At 45.0% G+C, this 18,422-nt stretch overlaps 1 protein-coding gene across 1 annotated transcript; it reads left to right on the plus strand.

Moving 5' to 3' along the window:
• The first annotated feature begins 5,905 nt into the window (after positions 1-5,905).
• Positions 5,906-17,755, plus strand: LOC100081055 (cytochrome c oxidase subunit 5A, mitochondrial). Its single transcript, XM_029065121.1, has 5 exons — positions 5,906-6,145; positions 13,935-14,051; positions 15,429-15,550; positions 16,338-16,460; positions 17,585-17,755. Exons 1-4 carry the CDS (start codon positions 6,058-6,060, stop codon positions 16,449-16,451), a joined length of 441 nt encoding a protein of 146 aa, XP_028920954.1. The 5' UTR covers positions 5,906-6,057; the 3' UTR covers positions 16,452-16,460; positions 17,585-17,755.
• The last annotated feature ends 667 nt before the right edge of the window (positions 17,756-18,422 follow it).

Below are 18,422 nucleotides of genomic sequence, written 5' to 3' on the forward strand. Positions count from 1 at the left end.
ATTAGAACTCAGGTCCCCTGACTCCCAGGCCCCGGGCTCTTTCCACTAGGCCCCGCTGCTTTGCAATATGGGGTGCAATTTCCTGCCGAAGAATTGATGTATTACCAGGAGGACAGAGCGATTAATGCACTGAGCTTCGGTGCTGCCGGCGAGCAGCATTTAAATTAATCACTCTGGGGAGGCGCACTGACCCTTACTGACCTTCCTGCCTGTTCCGCCTCCGGGAGGGGAACATTCCCCCAGCCCTCCGCATCTTGCCCCCGGTCCATCCCCCAGGGATGGAGATGTCCATCTCGGGGTCAAGGGCAGCTGGGCCGGGTTTCTGCCCTCACCACAACTTGGAGCTATTCGAAGCTCCTAGAACAGCCCTGCAGGGCAGGGGTCAGGCACGCAGGCCTATTTTTAAAGGCTTCTTGGGCTATTTTTAGCATCCTTAGTAATTTTGTTAGCTGGAGTTCTGGTTGGCGGCTGGGTGACGGTCTGGGAACCAGGGGCTTTGGCTCCCCTGGGTCCTAGACGTGCCCGGATTGGGAAACACCTGTTTTGGGAAGCCGAGCTCTTTGAGGGCCAAGGACCATGTGCCTCCTCTGGATATTCTTTCCCAGTGCTTAGTACAGTGTTCTCCACACAGCAAGCACTCAATAAATGTTATAACTTTGGGGAAGAGACTAACCAGGAGAAGCAGCGTGGCCTAGGCGTAAAAGCACGGGCCTGAGAGTCAGAAGACCTTGGGTTCTAATGCCGGCTCTGCCACTTGTCTGCTGTGTGATTTGGGCAAGTCACTTAACTTCTCTGTGACTCAGTTCCCTCACCTGCAAAACTGGGGATTCAAAACCTGCTCTCCCTTCTTCTTAGACTGTGAGCCCCATGTCGGATCCGATGGTCCTTTATCTACCCCAGTGTTTAGTTCAGTACTGGCCACATAGGAAGTGCTTAAATGCAATAATAACATCATATATTACATTATTATATTAACCTCATCATTATTAACATTAATAACATCAATATATTATCTTGTTGTGGTGGTGGTTGTTATTATTCACTAACCAGGAACTCTCGAAGCCATAGTCATACCGGCGCTTGGGAAATTTGCCTGCTGCCAAGAAGGAGAGCAGTTACAATGTCCCTTTCTCCCTAGAGGTTGGGAGTGGGCATGGGGTTTGAGAGGAAGGTCTTAGCTGGGACCCTAGAAATAGTCCAGAAAAGACAGATTAACACTTGGGGAGATGCACAATTGCCAAAATGCCTAAATATTGCTCCCCCGACAGCTGCAATTCGAACCTGAAAGCCCCATTGTGGGACTGGTCGGGGGGGGGGGGGGGGGGGGGGGGTCTAGATGCCTGGGGGGCTTCAGCTCAATCTCTGAATTTCCTTGTGTCCACCGAGAAGTCCTCCCCCAACTCCTGGAGCACCAGTTTCTTCCCCTGTAATGAAGAAGAAAGGAGTCCAGTGAAAGGAGAACGTTGTCCACCAGAGTCCTGAACAGTCCAGGGTCTCAGTTTCCCCATTGGGAAAACAGGACTCATGTGATCAATGGACTGAATTGAATGCAGAGCACTGTACTAAATACTTGGGAGAGTACAAGACAGTAGGCAGGCAAAATCCCTACCCTCAAGGCTATTACAGTCCAGCAGGGGAGGCGGACATTAAAAACCTGAGCTGACCTATGTGTCAGTTCATTAACGTTTTCTTCAATCCAATTCCTTTGTTTTGAAAAATGGGGCAGCGCAGGGCCCAGTAACTAAGAAGGCAGAGGGTCAGGTATGGTATTACCTAGAGAACTGAAACCATTTACAGCTGAATGTAAATATATTAAGAGTAATTGAGGTGTTTGTTACTTTATGCCCTTGCAAGTTACTTACATGCTTTACTCACTCTTCCTCAGGCCCACAGCACTTATCCACATATCCATAATTTATTTAATGGCCTCGTGGATAAAGCATGGGCCTGGGAGTCAGAAGGACCTGTATTTTAATCCCGGCTCCGACACTTGTCTGCTGGGTGACCTTGGGAAAGTCATTTAACTTTTCTGTGCCTCAATTCCCTCATCTGTAAAATGGGGATTAAGACTGTGAGTCCTATGTGGGACAGGGACTGTGTCCGACAGGATTATCTTATATCTACCCCATCACTTAGAACAGTGTCTGGCACATAGTAAGCACTTAAATGCTATTATTGTTATTATTGATATAGCTCCCCCTCTAGACTGTAAGCTCCTTGGGGACAGGGAACATATATGCCAATTCTGTTATATTCTACTCTTACAAGTGCTTAATATAGTACTCAGCACACAGTAATAATAATAACAACAATAATTGTGGTATTTAAGTGCTTATTATATGCTAGGCACTGTAAGCAAATTGGTTTGGACAGAATCCCTGTTCCACATGGAGCTCCCAGTCTTAATTCCTATTTTACAGACTAAGTAACTGAGGGACAGAAAAGTTAGTAACTGGCTCAAGGTCACCAGGTGATGATGATGATGGTAATTGTTAAGTGTTTACTACGTGCCAGGCAGTATACTAAGCACTGGGGTAGATACAAGCCAATCGAGTTGGACACAGTCCCTGTCCCTTGTGGGACTCACAGTCTGAATCCCCATTTTACGGATGAGGTAACTGAGGCCCAGAGAAGGGAAGTGACTTGCCCAAGGCCACACAAAAGACAAGTGGCGGAGCAGGGATTAGAACACAGGTCCTTCTGACTCCCAGTTCTGTGCTTTATTCATTCATTCAATCATGTTTATTGAGTGCTTACTGTATGCAGAGCACTGTACTAGGCGCTTGGGAGAGCACCAACTAACAATAAACACACACATTCCCTGCCCACAGTCAGCTTACAGTCTAGAGGGACTGTACTAAGTGCTGGGCAGATGCAAGGCTGGCAAATTATGGTCTAAGTACTGAATCCCCATTTTACAGACAAGGAAACTGAGGCCTAGAAACGTGAAGTGATTTACCCAAGGTGACACTGCCACAGGCAAGTGGGGTTAGAACCCGTGTCTGAGTCCCAGGCCTCTGTTCTTTGCACCCAAATAGAAAATGTCAAAACCATTAACACTGTAAAAGGCATAGGCCAGGCATTAGGTGGGGTAGAGAACTACTCCAGTTGGGTCTCTGGCTTCCTCGCCCCAACCATCTCCTCTGGACAGTAAGCTCGTTGCGGACAGGGAATGTGACTGTTTATTCTTTATGGTACTCTCCTTAGTACAGTGCTCTGCACACTGTAAGTGTTCAATAAATACGCTGATGAAAGAGAAGCAGCGTGGCTCAGTGGAAAGAGCATGGGCTTGGAAGTCAGAGGTGATGGGTTCTAATCCCGGCTCCGCCACTTGTCAGCTGTGTGACTGTGGGCAAGTCACTTCACTTCTCTGTGCCTCAGTTACCTCATCTGTAAAATGGGGATTAACTGTGAGCCTCACGTGGGACAACGTGATTACCCTGTATCTACCCCAGCACTTAGAACAGTGCTCTGCACATAGTAAGCGCTTAACAAATACCAACATTATTATTATGAATGAACATGGGAAGCCTAGTGAATGAATGAACATGGGAAGCCTAATGGATAAAGCCCAGGCCTGGGAGCCAAAGGATCTATATTCTAATCCCAACCACCTCTTGCCTGTTGTGTGACCTTGGGCAAGTCACTTAACTTCAGGAGGAGCAGCATGACTCAATGGAAAGAGCACAGGCCTGGGAGTCAGAGGATGTGGGTTCTAATCCCGGCTCCACCACTTTTCTGCTGGGTGACCTTGGGCAAGTCACTTCACTTCTCTGTGCTTCAGTTGCCTCATCTGGAAAATAGGGATTAAAAGTGTGAGCTCCATGTGGAACAACCTGATTACCTTGTAGCTATCCTAGTGCTTAGAACAGTGCTTGGCACAGAGTAAGTGCTTAACAATACCGTCATTATTACCTGTCTACTTGTTTCATTTTGCTGCCTGTCTCCCCTTCATTCATTCAATCATATTTATTGAGTACTTACTGCCACTTGTCTGCCATGTGACCTTGGGCAAGTCGCTTAACTTCTCTGTGCCTCAGTTACCTCATCTGTAAAATGGGGATTAAGACTGTGAGCTCCACGTGGGACAACCTGATCCCCCCAGTGCTTAGAACAGTGCTTTGCACATAGTAAGCGCTTAACAAATGCCATCATTATTATTACTGTGTGCAGAGCACTGTACTAAGCGTTCGTATAGCACTATAGTTTGTACAGACTGTGAGCCCGTTGTTGGGCAGGGATTGTCTCTATCTGTTGCCGAATTGTACATTCCAAGCGCTTAGCACAGTGCTCTGCACACGGTAAGTGCTCAATAAATACGACTGAATGAATGAACTTCTCTGGGCCTCCAATTCCTCAACAGAAAAATGGGGATTCAAAACTTGATCTCCCTCCTACTTAGACTGTAAGCCCCATGTGGGACTGGGACTGTGTCCAACTTGATAAGCTCGTGTCTCCCTCAGTGCTTCCAACGGTGCTGGACACACAGAAAGGGCTTCCATAGCAGATAAGGAGAAGCAGCGTGGCTTAGTGGAAAGAGCAGGGGCTTGGGAGTTAGAGGACGTGGGTTCTAATCCTAGCTCCCTCACAGGTCAGCTGTGTGACCTTAGGCAAGTCACTTCACTTCCCTGTGCCTCAGTTCCTTCTGTAAAATGGGGATTAAAAGCATGGGCCCCATGTGGGACAATAATAATAATAATAATAATGTTGGTATTTGTTAAGCGCTTACTAAGTGCAGAGCACTGTTCTAAGCACTGGGGTAGATACAGGGTAATCAGGTTGTCCCAGGTGAGGCTCACAGTCTAAATCCCCATCTGACAGATGAGGTAACTGAGGTACAGAGAAGTTAAGGGACTTGCCCACAGTCACACAGCTGACAAGTGGCAGAGCCAGGATTCAAGACCTCTGACTCCCAAGCCCATGTTCTTTCCACTGAGCCACGCTGCTTACCAGTGACAACATGATGACTCTGTATCTATACCAGTGCTTACAACAGTGCTTGGCACATAGTAAGCGCTTAACACATACCATTATTACAGAGAAGCAGAGTGAGTTAGTGGTAAGAAAGAGCCCGGGCTTGGGAGTCGGAGGATGTGGGTTCTAATCCCAGCTCCCTCACAGGTCAGCTGTGTGACTTTGGGCAAGTCCCTTAATTTTTCCATGCCTCAGTTCCTCCATCTGTAAAATGGGGATTAAAAGTGTGAGCCCCACGTGGGACCACCTGATGGCCCTGAATCTACCCAGTGCTTAGAACAGTGCTTGGCACATAGTAAGTGCTTAAGAAATACCACTATTACCGAGAAGCAGCGTGGCTTAGTGGTCAGAGCCCGGGCTTGGGAGTCAGAGGTCATGTCCCTCACAGGTCAGTAGTGTGACTTGAGGCAAGTCCTTTAATAATGTTGGTATTTGTTAAGCGCTTAGTATGTACAGAGCACTGTTCTAAGCACTGGGGTAGATACAGGGTCATCAGGCTGTCCCAGGTGAGGCTCACAGATAATCCCCATTTTACAGATGAAGTCACTGAGGCACAGAGAAGTGAAGTGACTTGCCCACAGTCACACAGCTGCCAAGTGGCAGAGCTGGGATTCGAACCCATGACTTCTGACTCCCAAACCCGGGCTCCTTCCACTGCGCCACACTGCTTCTCTTTGTGCCTCAGTTCCTCCATCTGTAAAATGGGGATTAAAAGTGTGAGCCCCACGTGGGACCACCTGATGACCCTGAATCTACCCCAGCGCTGAGGGCGGGGCTTAGTCAAACACCCAAAGCCTGTCATGACCAGGGTCAAAGATGGCGGCGTCTGGTCACGAGGGCGGGGAGGACGGGCGGACGCGGGGGGGCGAGGTTTGTCCGCCGGGGGCCGCCGTAGCTCCGCCCCCCCTTTCTCCCGCCCTCGTGGTGCCCCTCTGGAGCGCGAGCGCCGCAGTGGCTGGCTGGGTCGCGCGCTCGCTCGCCCGCGCTGCCGGCTCCCGCCCGAGCCCGCTTGGGTCCGCGCGCGCCCGCCCGCCCGCCCGCCCGCCGCTGCCCCTCGGCCTCTCCTCAGCGCCCGCCGCCGCCATGCTGGGCGCCGCTCTCCGCCGCTGCTCGGCCTCGGCCGGGCTCCGGAGCCTGCTGCGGAGTCCCCGGGCCCCGGCGTCCACCGCCGGTAAGGACCGGTCCCGCGGGGCGGCCCCGGCTCCGTCCCCTCCCTCGGGCCGAGAGCCCCGCCCTTTCCCCGGGGTCCCCCGTGGAGGGTCTCCCCGGGGGGGTCCGCTCGGGGGGGTCCGCTCGGGGGGAGCGGGCCGGGGCTGGCGGCAGTCCGGGGCTCGGTGTCCTTGCAATGACCCGAGCCGGCGCCACTCGAGGTCAGGCTTCACCTGCGGCCTAGCGCCCTCTGACCGCCGCCGATGACAACGACGACCTTCACCCCTCTCCCCCCGGACCCTCCCCCTTGCCCTCCTCCCCGGGGGTTGCCCACCCCTGCCCCAACACCCTCGACCCCTCCTCTTCCCCCGGACCCCTCCCGGGGCACCGACAAACCCCTCACCCCCTCCCCGCGGAGACCTTTCTTTACCTTTCTGCCCTTTTGGTGACCTTCTGGGCACCTTTCTGCCTTTTTGGGTACCTCTCTGCCTTTTTTGAATACTGTATGGTTACCTTTCTCCCTTTTGGGTACCCTTCTGCCTTTTGGGGGCACCTTTTGGGGTACCTTTCCACCTTTTTCCTGCACCACTGTCTCCCCCCGATTCTAGCACCACCCCCGCCCCTGCCTCGTCATTTTTCAATCGGCCTCTCTTCGCCCTGAACCTTTATCGTTTATTTCCAGTGTGGGGTGGTGGATGTTGCTGTACCCTTGAGTTTTGGGCGGGTAGAGTGTAATTGAATCCTTGGGTTTTGGGGGTGGTAGGGTGTGACTGGACCCTTGGGTTTGGGGGGGCTAAGTGTCACTGAACCGGTGGGTTTTAGGGGGGTAAGTGTGACTGAACCCTTGGGTTTGGGGTGGTAGTGTAACTGAACCCTTGGGTTTTAGGGTGATAGGTGTAACTGAACCCTTGGGTTATGGGGTAGTGGTGGAACTGAGCCCTTGGGTTTTGGGGTGGTAAGTGGAACTGAACCCTTGGGTTTTGGGGGGCAGGTGTAACTGAACCCTTGGGTTTTAAGGTGGTAAGTGTAACTGAACCTTTGGGTGTTAGGGTGGTGGTGAAACTGAACCCCTGGTTTTAGGGAGTGGTGTAATTGAACACTTGGGTTTTGGGGTCATAGGTGTAACTGAAGCCTTGGGTTTTGGGGGGTAGGTGTAACTGAATCGGTGGGTTTTAGGGTGGTAAGGGCAACTGAACCCTTGGGTTTGGGGGTGGTAGTGTAACTGAACCCTTAGGTTTTTAGGGTGGTAGTGTAATTGAACCCCTGGGTTTTGGGGTGGTAGGTGTAACCGAACCCTTTAGGTTTTAAGGTGGTAAGTGTAACTGAAGCCCTGGGTGTTAGGGGGGTGGTGTAACTGAACTCCTGGGTTTTAGGGGATGGTGTAGCAGAACTCTTGGGTTTGGGGGTAGGTGTAACTGAACATGTGAGTTTTAGGGTGGTAGGTGTAACTGAACCCTTGGGTTTGGGGATGGTAGTGTAACTGAACCCTTGGGTTTTGGGGTGGTAGGTGTAACAGAACCCTGGGGTTTTGGGGGGGGTGGGGGGTATAACTTGGGGGGTAGGTGTAGCTGAACCCTTGGGTGTTAGGGTGGTGGTGTAACTGAACCCCTGGGTTTTAGGGGATGGGGTAACAGAACTCTTGGGTTTGGGGATGGTAAGTGTAACTGAAGCCTTGGGTTTTAGGGTGGTAGGTGTAACTGAACCCTTGGGTTTTAGAGTGGTAGAGTAACAGAACCCCCGGATGTTAGGGTGGTAGAGTAACTGAACCCCTGGGTTTTAGGGCAGTAGATATGATTTCAAGGAGGTCCCCGGGCCCAGGCTTGATGCAACCTCCTCCATTTCGGTTTTTCAGGTCCGAACGCAATCAGCTGGGGGTCGGTGGGCCATCAGCCCCCTTGACCCCTCAAACGCGGCAGGGCTACCCTGTGGGGCGGCCCCTGGAAAAGGGCAGGGACACCGGGGATTGGGCCTGTCCAGACCGGACCCGGCCGTTCACCGTTCACCGGGAAAGGAAGGAAGGAAGGTGACATTGACATTCCGAGCTCCCAACATTGTGTTACTCATCACAATGGAGCCATTACTCGGCAGGGAGGGAAACAGACATTTAAAGGGGGAGTGGGAGGGGAGGGGAGAAAGGGGACCATAAGGGAGAGGTACTTTTATCGAGAAGGTGCAGGAGAAAGGCTCTGAACCTGGGCCCCCATTACTGATTGTGTCACCTTCAGGATTTGGGAAGTGACCCCTACACGTTTTAATAAGAAAGTTAATTAGATTGATTAAAATGACTTGGCTCCTCCTGCTTGGGGTGAAATAATTTGCCCTTTAAGTTCGGCAGAATATGTATTTTTAATATTGATCTTTTTAAAAAAAAACTAAGAGAAAATCCAGTGACGGATTTCCTGTTAGTACAGATCTTCAAGAAGTTTCATTTTCAGTTTAGGTTAAAAGCAATTGGCAAAGGTGGAGGAGGAAATGTAGTTTGTGAATTCATGTTTGTATCTACAATAAAGTTTTCTTTTTTATAAGTATTACTGTAGTGATTTTATTTACCACAGCATTTTGCTCTTACTGTTGGTGTGCATTAGGGGTTATGGACAAAGTGCTGCTAAACCTTGGTAGATAGAAAATAAATCAGATGAGAACACTGTGCCCTTTAATCTGAAGTGGTAATACACAAGTTTAATTGTCTCTGCCCCGGCACTTAGAATGGTGCTTGACACACAGCACTTAAATACCATAGGAATTATAACAGAAAGGAGATTTAGCACTTACGGTTTAGATTTAAACACCTAAACCAATACTTTTATACTGCATAATTTACATGGTAATGTTTCTTTGGTCGAGTGCTTGCTATCTAAACATCTCAGAGTTCTAAGTAGAATACGGCTGAATTCTCAATATCCTGAAATGTTACAACTCCTTTTGTTGCCCACTGTTTGAGTAAGAAAAGGATAACAGATTCCCTGTGCTGCATTCTCTTCCACCTCTTCACTCTTCCATGAAGTTATATTTTGCCCTAATGGTGGTATTTTAAAGTTATTCTGAAAAAATCCATATCCAATTTTGCCCAGATGAGGGCACTTTGATTTTCTTATCTTGGAAGAAAATTTGGGGCACCTGATATATTAAGTAGACTTTTTTTAATGGTATTAGTTAAGCACTTACTATCAGACTCTCTACTAAGTGCTGGGGTAGATACAAGCTAATCAGGTTAGACATAGTCCCTGTCCCACATGGGGCTCACAGCCTTAATCCCTATTTTACTGATGAGGTAACAGGCACAGAGAAGTTAAATGACTTGCCCAAGGTCACACAGCAGATGTGACAAAGCCAGGATTAGAACCCTTTTGACTCCCAGGCCCGTGGCTCTATCCATTAGGCCACACTGCTCCCCGTGGGCAGGGAATGTGTATGCAACCTCAGTTATATCGTTCTCTCCCAAACGCGTGGTATAGTGCTGTACACACAGAAAGCTCTCAATAAATGTTTGATTGAATAAGAAGTATCAATTTTGCAGTCCTAAGCAGTCATGAGAGTTGGCACATTTTTCTTTCCACGGCTAAATCTTTAAACTTCATTTCAGACAGCTAAACTGTATTCTACTAGTTTATATTTTGGCTCTTAATGAATGGCTCAGGTGAGTAATTGTAGAGATTATTTTATAATTTATAGCTGTACTCCTTTCCCCCAGAATCATTTTGGAAATATTCAGTTGAGTGGGGTTAAAATGCAGGTAAAGCTACGCAGGGATTGCTTTTTAGAAGTGCTCAGGAGAGAGTTTTAGCAAAACTGGAACGACAGTTGTCCCAGCTCCTCCTCTTCCCCTAAAATTAGCTCAGCCCAGACCTTTGAGCGCAGGGATCGGGTCGCCTTAGTCATTTGAAGTCTACCAGGTGCTTAGTACAGAGCTTTATGCACAATAAATGCCCCATAAATTACCATTGGTTTTAATTGAAGTACAAATCACCAAATTAGTATTTCGGCAGATTCATGATAGGGCTGGGATTAGATTTATTGAAACTTTTGTGCTGCATAGGGATATTAAGCTCGTTTTGGGTAGGGAACTTATCTGCCAATTGTGTTGAATTCTCCCAAGTGCTCATTATAGTGCTCTGCATAGAATAAGTGCTCAATATACACTATTAATGATTTAAAATGAGGCAATCTTTGAAATGTCACACTATGTGATCAGTTCAATGAGCAATAAATTACACTGACTGCTCAGATCCATTGAAATAAAATGCTGCACTGTGCCCTGTATTAAGAAATGACTGGCTGTCGTGGGCAACATTTCCGTGTTTTTCAGAATCTTGTTGGATAGCAGAAGATAAAATAAATTGGAAAACACATTAAAGAGAAAATATTAAATACCATTGAGTAGTTTCCAATTCATAGCGACTCCATGGATATACTTTCTCCACAGTGTCCTGTCCTCTGCTAAAAGCCATAACCTTTCTATCGGTTCTTCTGTTATTGTTGATATGGTCTCTATCCATCTAGCTGCTGGTCTGCCTCTTCCTCATTTTCCCTGGACTTTACCTAGCATTAGTATATTCTCCAGAGAATTAGTCCTGATTGTGTCCAAAATATGCTAATCTAAATTGAGTCATTTGGCCTTCCAAAGACCACTTTGGCTTAATTTGTTCCAAAATTCATTTGTTTTTCGGGTGGTCCGTGATATTTGTAAAAGCCTTCTCCACCATATTTCAAAAGAATTGATGTTCTTTCTATCCTGTTTTTGCACTGTCCAGCTTTTGGATCCCCTCATTGTCACTGGAAACACCATAGAACTGACAATTTGTATTTTAGTGGCCGTTTTACGGAAGTACGTATCATGACTTTTTCCAGGCTCTTTGTAGCAAGACTCCCTAACATTAACCATCGGCGTATTTCTTGGCTATTGGTGCCTTTATTACTATTATTGATCCGGGAGAGAAAAATTGTCAACTATTTCAATCTTCTCTCCATCCACTACAAATGTGTTTTAAAGCTTCCAGTTGTCATGATCTGTGTTTTCTTGACATTCAAATGTAGGCCCACCTTTTGCTCTGTTCCTTAACTTTTAATAAGCCCTTCAAATCTTCTTCAGTTTCTGCATAGCAGGGTATACTAATACCCAAATATGAGTGTTGTTGAAACTGGTAGTATTTGTTTTTGAAAAGTTTGAGAGGACTCAGGAATCAATTGCATTTATTGACCACTTGCTGACCACTACACACAGTGTTTTAGGAGAGTGTGATAGTGTCAGACAAGATCTCTCTAGACTGTAAACTCATTATGGGCAGGGAATGTCTACTAATTCTGCTATATTTACTCTCCTAAGTGCTTAGTACAGTGTTCTGTACATAGGAAGCACTCAATAAGTTCAATTTATTGGTCCTTGAACCTCAAGAGACAGTATAGAACAGTTGTTTTTCCATTTTAGTTTTTGTGGTGTGGATAAACTTGAAATATTTGTATATGTTTCCGTCCTCATGTCCATACCAAGTGAGGAGGGGGGAAAAAAACAACCTCCAGAAATGACTCTTCTTTCTTCGAGAGCATTGGATCTTTGGCCCTTGGCCATAGGATGACTGCTGCATCTGAAGGAACAGCTGTTTGATTGGTATGAAGCCCAGAGTCCAAACTACTAGGTCAGGCTATTCAGTGACTTCTACCCTCTCTGGATCCATCATTTCAGCATGTCATTCATCCTGTTTGAGATTTACCACTCTTTAACATGCAAAAACCATGGACCTAAATACTGAGCCAAGTTCATTAGGGACCTGGCAATTCTGAGATAAGTAAGCTTTTAAAATCACAATCACAACCCTAACCAAGTGCCTGGGGGTGCCCTAAATATAGCAAACACTGAGGAGGTTTGTTCGATTTCCTTTGACCCTCCGCAACAGAAGGTGGAATGCTATCTTAGGTTTTTGATAAATGAAAAATTTAGCCAACAGGCAAGTTACTTTGGGGTGCCAATCTTGGGCAATTATCCCTTTCTAGAAGGATTGATGAAAGAGAAAACTAGGAATGTTTTTAGTCTGTGAGAGTGGTATTTGTTAAGTGCTTACCACTGTCAAGCATTGGGGGAGATAAAAGATAATCAGTTCAGACATGATCCCTGTTCCACATGAAGTTTACAATCTGAATAGGAGAGAGAACAGGTATTTAATCCCCAATTTACAGATGGTGAAACTGGGGCACAGAAATAAAGTCTTTGAATGATATTTGTTGAGCACCTACTCTGTCAGGCACTAATAATAATAATTGTATTTGTTAAAGACTTATGTGTGCCAGGCACTGTACTAAGCGCTGGGGTGGAATCAAGCAAATCAGGTTGGACACAGTCCCTGTCCCATGTAGGGCTCACCATCTCAATCCCCTAAAGATGAAGGAACTGAGGCATAGAGAAGTTAAGTGACTTGCCCAGCGTCACACAGCAGACAAATGGCAGAATTGGGATTAGAACGCAGATTCTTTCCAGTCCCTTGCTCTATCCACAAAGCTATGCTGCTTCTCTGCTAGTGTTAGTTGATTCCCCTGGCAGATGGCAGTTGTACAGTGCTTACTCGAAAAATAAAAGGTTACTGATGTCAGGGTCTATCTCACAATTCAGATTTAATTTGTTCACCTTGATTTGTAAATTCAGTTATGGTATCCTTAGACTTATCTTTTTAAAGTTGTTCTTAGAGGCTTGAAGCCCTACTGTTCACATGTTTCATAATTTTGTCTTAACTATGCACATTTTGGTGGTTTCTTGATATCTTAATTGGGAGTACATATCTGAATTCATGTATTCATTCAGTCGTATTTATTGAGCGCTTCCTCAAGGCACTGTACTAAGTGCTTGGGAGAGTGTAGTAAAACAATTGACACATTCCCTGTCCAAATGAGTAGTTTCAGTATTAATATTTGAAGGGTTTTGGTTAAAGACTTGGTTAAATATTCCATGTTTAGTGGCTTGGGAGATTAGTCTGCCATCTTAATAATTATTCTCAGTAATAAGCGCTCCACCAACTCTGCCCTTATTCCCTCATCCCGAAAGGGGTGAATTTTGATTCACCCATTTTATTCAAGGTTATGGGTTGTCCATTCAAGTTCTCGGTCTTGAGTTCACTGCCTCTCTTATGTAGCTTCTAACAAAACAAAAATGAACTTGTCCCAAAGAGCTGTCCATTCATTTATGAAGGCATTTAATGAAACACAGACAAGCTACCAGACCAAGGTAGTAAATGGTATTTATTAAGCTCCCGTGTGCAAAGTGATATGGACCATGGGGTGAAAATTAGACATGATCCTTGACCCTGGGGCTTACGTGATGGCCCCATGTATTTTAGAGAAATGTGTACAGGTATGTTCGTGGTGCCAGAATAAAACCAGGGTTCGGCACACTGTAGGGGGGAAATATTAAAAAAAAAAAATTAGGGTTCAGAATCAATTTGGGGGTTGAGCTACCTAATTCAGTTCTGACTATTTTGTAATCTCAGAATTTCTCTCTTGTGCTGTACACCAAATTCTGGAAGAGATGGAGAGATAATACGGAGAAGGTTGGGGGTTGGGAAGAGGTGGGAAAGCAGCAAGAAAGACTTGGCTAGTTCAGGGAGATGAGTAATGAGTCTTCACTTCTAGGGCATACTAATGTGGTGGGGTATTCATAGGCTAGAAAACAATTCTGGCATTTTCAACAAATCCACTGTTCCCAATTCATGACTCAGAAATGGGATTTCTACCTAAATTATGAATATTTATGCCCATCATGACTATAAGAAAAAGAAGCAAAGGGCCTAATATATTTTTCTCTCACTCTTTGTGTTCCTTCCGTTTAGCTGTTCAGACAGCTCGTTGCTATTCCCATGGGTCACATGAGACAGATGAGGAGTTTGATGCTCGCTGGGTGACATACTTCAACAAACCAGATATTGATGACTGGGAGCTACGGAAAGGTATGGTGGCATGGGAAGGGAAAGCCACATCATCTAGGATTGTAAATTGAATTTTGGGGGGGGTGGAGGGTTTCTATACAAACTTGACCCCCAACCGCTTCCAAGCAGCTAGCCTGGAAAATACCATCATGGTTGCTAAAGGCTAGGAGGATGCTAAAAAAGTAGCCGAGAACTTTACCTATGGCTACCTGCTGTAGAAACTGGTGTGTTTTTTTAATGTGTGTGTGTGTGGTTTTTGTGTTTTGTTGGGGGTTTTTTAATGGAATTTAAGTGCTCGTTACATGCCAGGCACTGGTATAGATGCAAGATAATCAGGTTGAACACTGCCAATGCCCCAAATAAGGCTCACAGTCTAAATCCCCATTTTACAGATGAGGTAACTCAGGCACAGATAGTGAAGTGAGTTTCTCAAGGTCATACAGTAGGCAAGTGGCAGTGCTGAAATTAGAACCCAGATCCTTCTGACTCCCAGCCTCGTGCTGTATCCACTAGGCCACGATGCTTCTATCCTGACTTGCCTTTGGTTGACATGAAACCTCGGATTGGAGCTCATTACTTCTTTATCAGAGAAGTCACTCTCTTTTCAACCTGGGTAATTTATCTTTGGCTCCTAGTCAAGGACTGAATATTTGATATTATGTCAAGTTCTTCAAAGATAAATTTGAGACTTCTGTTACATTCCAGCCAGAACCAATCTGAGTGGGAATGAGTTTTCATTCCAATAATCTTAATGGGTTTTGTCCAATGTAGAAGTGCACAAGAATTTGTGTGGAATTTGGTGTTTCATGAGCCATAAATGAGACCTATGAGTTCATTTACCGCCACTTATAGTAATGTCATAATGGCTCCATTGAAGGCCTAGCAGATAATAATAATAATGTTGATATTTGTTAAGCGCTTACTATGTGCAGAGCACTGTTCTAAGCGCCGGGATAGATACAGGGTAATCAGGTTGTCCCACAAGAGGCTCACAGTCTTAATCCCCATTTTACAGATGAGGTAACGGAGGCACAGAGAAGTTAAGTGACTTGCCTAAGGTCACACAGCTGACAAGTGGCAGTTGTGGTTAGACTTAAGTTAGTCTGACCTGCCTGAAGTGTAAAAATGCTTGTATGAGAAATTAAAAGGATGTGAGGTTGGGATTGTAAATCATCCTGTTTCCTCATGAGGTGTAACTACTTGGGGAGGTTAGGGTTGAAATGACCTTCAAAGATTGTATAAGACAAGAAATCAAGGACTTTTGATCTGGACTTCTTAAAAATCTTGCTAAGTTTAAGGCTTATTTGATGTCAGCAGATGTGCCTGGAAATTAAAATAGAGATGATTAAAGCCTGGAGGGAGTCACTCTTCAACTGTCCCCTCTTTTACATCCAACAGGTATGAACACACTGGTTGGTTATGACCTGGTTCCAGAGCCCAAAATCATCGATGCTGCTTTGAGGGCGTGCAGACGGTTAAATGATTTTGCTAGTGCAGTCCGCATTCTAGAGGTTGTTAAGGTCAGTGAAATAGATATGCTATCGGGGGGCTTTTCATTGGGAGAGTGCACTTGGTAAAATAGTTACTAAGGGGAATACCAAAGTTTCTTAATGGGAGAGAACAATAGATTGTATAGTCTGTCCAACTCTGCCTTGCAGCACTAAGGGATCTTAGAAGTCAGCTGTCCCTGAAAAGACCTCAGGGACATTTCCAAAGAAGTTCACAATCTGTAGGGGAAAGAATATGAAATTGCTTAATTTTAAGTGGAAGCGGTAATTAAGGGTTCTGTGGAGTATCAATCCATTCAACACTAATGTTAGTTAATTGAATTTGGTGCTTGAAATTAGAGGTAAAATGAAAATACTTTTCTTTAAAACCAGTTAGTGATATTGATTGCTGGCAGATTTGACTGCTCTCACAAGCTGCCTTTTCCCAGTCATTCCCTTATTCTCCAGTTAAATAGCTTTGACTGGTGAGGCTTTTTTTTTCATCTCAGATGAGGTATATTCTGATTGGCAAAACTATTGATAGGTTAGAGCATATCGAGTGGCCATTAAGTGAACATCTTGAAATAGCACCAAATGTTGGTTTCAACTTTAATAGAGACCATTTATTAAGATAAATTCAGAAGCAGATTGGGTTGTCCCAGTCCTATGGAAAATGGAAACTTATGCTCTGCATGCAGAAGATGCTCAATAGATAGTAATTGATTGATTGTCTGGATGTTCTGGAGTGTGTTGAAAGACTAATTTGGTTAATGTGTATTGGTTCTCATTCAATTAAGTGTTTTTCCCCCTCTTACATCAGGACAAAGCAGGACCTCATAAGGAAATCTACCCCTATGTTATCCAGGAACTTAGACCAACTTTAAATGAATTGGGAATCTCCACTCCAGAGGAATTGGGCCTGGATAAAGCATAAATATTATGGGTAAGGCATAGAGAATGAGAAAAGCAGTTCTCCTACAGTGGCATACTGAAACCTGAAGTTGGGCTTGGCAATCTTTTCTTTACAAAAGGGCCTAATGAAATGAAAGATGTATGCAAAGAGCATTTTGATATATGTCCTCCCACATCACACAGAACTTGATAGCAACAACTTGCCAGCAGGGAAGGGAAAGGGGTGGCAGATTAGCACTGGAAGTGGCGGTCCCCCCATCCACGTCCCCCCAAAAGTCCATGAGATGGGGCTCCAAGTGCATTACCCATGGCGGTTACCTGTTTAGACTGCACCGGGCTGGCTGGAGCCAGCAGCTCCGTTCTTTGCGCTAGACAGTGCCAACAGTATTTTGTAGGGCATCCGGCATCTGTCCCGAAGCACTGCTCAGGAAACTCACTTATCTCCAAGTGGAACTGGATTTGGTTCTAAAGCCAAGGGTTGTAGAACTCTCCCATAAAGTTCATTCAGTGGTATTTACTGAGCACTTACTATGTGCAGAGCACTGTACTAAGCTCTTGGAAACAGATTAGGGCTTTAGAATTCCCTTTCTAGGATGGGACATTGATGGGCAAAAATGGAATTTGAAGAGAGGCACACCAGTTTTTAAGAGTGATGATTACTCTTCACTTGCCGTGATGTGTGAATAAAACTGCATATTTAACTTTGAAGCAATTAAACTGGGTTTTTACAAAGTGGGAGCCACTGAAATAACTAAAGGAAGCATTAGTTGTGCTATAACCCATCTTCACTACGTACTTTGTTTAGAACAAGATTAAGAGATTAGGAAAGTAATTAATACTATTGTTATTTCCTGACCAAAACCAAAAATTTCCAGTTAATAAGTATAGCTGATTTAGTGTCCTTACTGATGGTTAGAAAGACAAAAATGATCTCTGGGGATTTCATATTGAATGAAGCTAGTTAGAGGTCAGAATTAAGGTGGGCCCTAGTGGATCGTTTCTTCAGGATGTATTATGAAATGAAATTTGGAAATTGGTGATAAAGTTGCTGAAGACATTACTGAATGACTAATGAGGAAAATGTGCTCGAAGTAAAGAAATAGGTGCCGATACCATTCGTATTTTAAGCTAATTTCCATTTTTTTCTCTTCACAGACGGGCTTCCGAAGGATTCTCTTGTTGATGCTACATGACTACACAGTCACCTGGAGATGCTGATGACAAAATATTATCTTATTTGAACGTGTTTTCCCTTATTGAGACCCAATCTCTGTAATGTTAACTTGGACCTTAATAAAAAGGGGAAACTGGTTTCAACTGAAATTAGCCATTTCTACCTGAGCATTGAACAATTAAACATAAAATGTACTATTTCAATCAAGGGAAATGACTGGTTAAAATGTGCATTTCCACCTCTTTTGGATTGAGGGCTGCTTTGTCTGCCTGAATCATCTGACAAGAAGACAGATCATTAAATTCAATTACCCAAATGCTTAATAATGTCTTTGGATGCTGAAAGTATCTTTCTAACATACTGCAAGGCTCTCCTTATTTCTTACTTAAATATTGGACCTTGCTCCTCCAAGTAAAGTAGAATTTTACAAATCTGGTCCCTTGGACTCACCTCCAGTTTTAATCTGCCTTTTGTCTGATGCCAGTATTTTCATGATGTGGCATAGCTTTCTCAAAAAAATGATTAATCCTTCCCTATTAAACTGCAATTTTTAAATCATCCCCTCAAGATTGATTTGGAAGAGCTGAGTAAAGGGATTCCCCAAAAAGTACTGGCAAATTTACCAATGCAGGTAATGAAATTCAGTTGATGGCCCTGAAAATTCCAGATACATGTTTCTGGTGATAGGTTGGATAGAGAGATAAAATAAGCATGAGATAGAAGTAGAGGCTTTGAAACTATTTGCTAGTCGTGTTCATTCCATTTCACTCCCCCTCTCTTTTTGTTTCCTGTTATCTCTTCTCCCAACACTTCTATCCT

Source organism: Ornithorhynchus anatinus, chromosome 5 (genome assembly GCF_004115215.2).
Source record: "Ornithorhynchus anatinus isolate Pmale09 chromosome 5, mOrnAna1.pri.v4, whole genome shotgun sequence".
Lineage (NCBI taxonomy): Eukaryota > Metazoa > Chordata > Mammalia > Monotremata > Ornithorhynchidae > Ornithorhynchus > Ornithorhynchus anatinus.

Bases quoted from the DNA above. Each gene is read 5' to 3' on its own strand.
- LOC100081055 (XM_029065121.1), top strand. From the start codon at position 6,058: ATGCTGGGCGCCGCTCTCCGCCGCTGCTCGGCCTCGGCCGGGCTCCGG. The intron at 6,146-13,934 runs GTAAGGACCGGT...CCTTCCGTTTAG, and splicing joins GGCCCCGGCGTCCACCGCCG to CTGTTCAGACAGCTCGTTGC. The intron at 15,551-16,337 runs GTCAGTGAAATA...CTCTTACATCAG, and splicing joins GCATTCTAGAGGTTGTTAAG to GACAAAGCAGGACCTCATAA.